The sequence below is a fragment of the Chelonoidis abingdonii genome, chromosome 11 (genome assembly GCF_003597395.2).
Source record: "Chelonoidis abingdonii isolate Lonesome George chromosome 11, CheloAbing_2.0, whole genome shotgun sequence".
Taxonomy (NCBI): Eukaryota; Metazoa; Chordata; order Testudines; family Testudinidae; genus Chelonoidis; species Chelonoidis abingdonii.
The window spans coordinates 21,322,577-21,324,184 of NC_133779.1; the positions used below are offsets into that span (position 1 = coordinate 21,322,577).

Below are 1,608 nucleotides of genomic sequence, written 5' to 3' on the forward strand. Positions count from 1 at the left end.
CTGGCAGAGCTGGGGGGGCAGGGCTGGGTGGCAGGGGCTGCGGGTCGGGAGTGAGGGGCACCGGCAGGGCTGGGGGGCAGGGAGGCCAGGGCCTGTCCCTGTCCGGGCCCCGCTATCAGGGGATGAGGTGAGCTCTTCCTCCAGTGGCCGGGCCTCCGGGTGTGCGTGAGTCTATTTTAACCCTGGCAGCTGCCCAGGGTGTGTGTGTGGAGGTGTGAATGTTAAAGGGGTCGGACATGCTCTGGATTGGACAGAGGATCCCAGGTGGGTGGGGCTGGGAGCCAGGACTCCTGGGTTCTCTCCCCGGCTCTGGGAGAGGAGTGGGGGCTGGTGGGTTAGAGCAGGGGGGTGCTGGGAGCCAGGACTCCTGGGTTCTCTCCTCCTGGCTCTGGAGGGGAGTGGGGGCTTATGGGTTAGAGGAGGGGGGCTGGGAGCCAGGACTCCTGGGTTCTCTCCCCGGCTCTGGGAGGGGTGGCTGTGTATGGGGGGACAAGCTTTGGCATGTGCTGTTCCGAGCCCCCTCTTTTTTTCTCCCACCAGCCATGTCCATCCAGAAGATCTACGCCCGCGAGATCCTGGACTCCCGTGGGAACCCCACGGTCGAGGTGGATCTGCACACGACCAAGGGTGCGTGGGGCGGGGGAAGGGCTGGGGTGTGGAGTTGGGGGGTTCCCATGGGTAATAGGGTGGATAATCCCAAGGCTGGAGTTCAGGGGGATCCCAAGGCAGGATGGGAGGGGGGCTGGTGGGGGTCAGGGTCTCCCGGCTGTGGGGGGAACCCACGCTAGTTACTCCCCGTTTCCCCCCCCCCACAGGTTGTTTCCGGGCCGCCGTCCCCAGTGGTGCCTCCACTGGTATCTATGAGGCTCTGGAGCTGCGGGACGGTGACAAGTCCCGATACCTGGGCAAAGGTGAGGGGCCGTCGGGGGAGGGGGTGACACTAGCCGGGGGTGGGAACATTTATCCCTCCCTCCCCAGAGACGACGCCCTCCATCCACAGCCGGGCCTGGGCTCGGTCAAAGTGCTGCCGCTTGCTGGACAAATGCCCAGAGGTGATACGAACCTTGACCCCATATTGGGGTGGGGGCGGGGGGGGGGCGTTTCCAGTCATCCCAGCAAGAGTTGCGGATGGAAGCCCCTGGGAGAGGCCCATGGATTCAGGGGTGGGTTTACTGACTTGTTCTTAGGGGTGGCGAGAGGGTCCTTGCCTGGTTGGTTGGTAGGGTTGGTTGTGAGGATGATTGGCTGGTTGGCCAGGAGGCTAATTGGCAGATTGTTTGTAGGGTTGGCTGAGAGGTTGATTGGTTGGTTGGCTAGGAGGTGAATTGGCTGGTTGTTGGTAGGGTTGGCTGGTCCTCTGAGAGGTTGATTGGTTGGTTGGCTTGGAGATGAATTGGCTGGTTGTTGGTAGGGTTGGCTGGTCCTCTAAGAGGTTGATTGGTTGGCCGGGTGTTTCGTTGGCTGGCTGGTTGGTTGGTTGGTAGGGTTGGCTGGTTGGCCAGGAGGTTAATTGGCAGATTGTTGGTAGGACTGGCTGGTTGGCTGTGAGGTTGATTGTCTTGTTGGTTTGTAGGGTTGGCTGAGAGGTTGATTGGCTGGTTGGCCATG

General features: G+C 62.0%; 3 protein-coding genes across 3 annotated transcripts in view; 1 reads left to right on the plus strand and 2 right to left on the minus strand.

The window, feature by feature from the left end:
* The window catches only part of CAMTA2 (calmodulin binding transcription activator 2), a 34,501-nt gene that overhangs the window by 18,247 nt on the left and 14,646 nt on the right, over nucleotides 1-1,608 (minus strand). The gene's annotated exons all lie outside the window — the stretch shown is intronic.
* Nucleotides 1-1,608, minus strand: part of LOC142047433 (calmodulin-binding transcription activator 2-like) — a 22,800-nt gene that overhangs the window by 11,810 nt on the left and 9,382 nt on the right. The window lies entirely within an intron of this gene.
* The window catches only part of LOC116814966 (beta-enolase-like), a 3,568-nt gene continuing 2,466 nt past the window's right edge, over nucleotides 507-1,608 (plus strand). Inside the window, exons 1-2 of the mRNA XM_075070622.1 lie at nucleotides 507-627; nucleotides 816-911. Coding sequence (XP_074926723.1) covers nucleotides 543-627; nucleotides 816-911 — 181 coding nt within the window. The 5' untranslated portion in view covers nucleotides 507-542. The remainder of the gene's footprint in view (nucleotides 628-815; nucleotides 912-1,608) is intronic.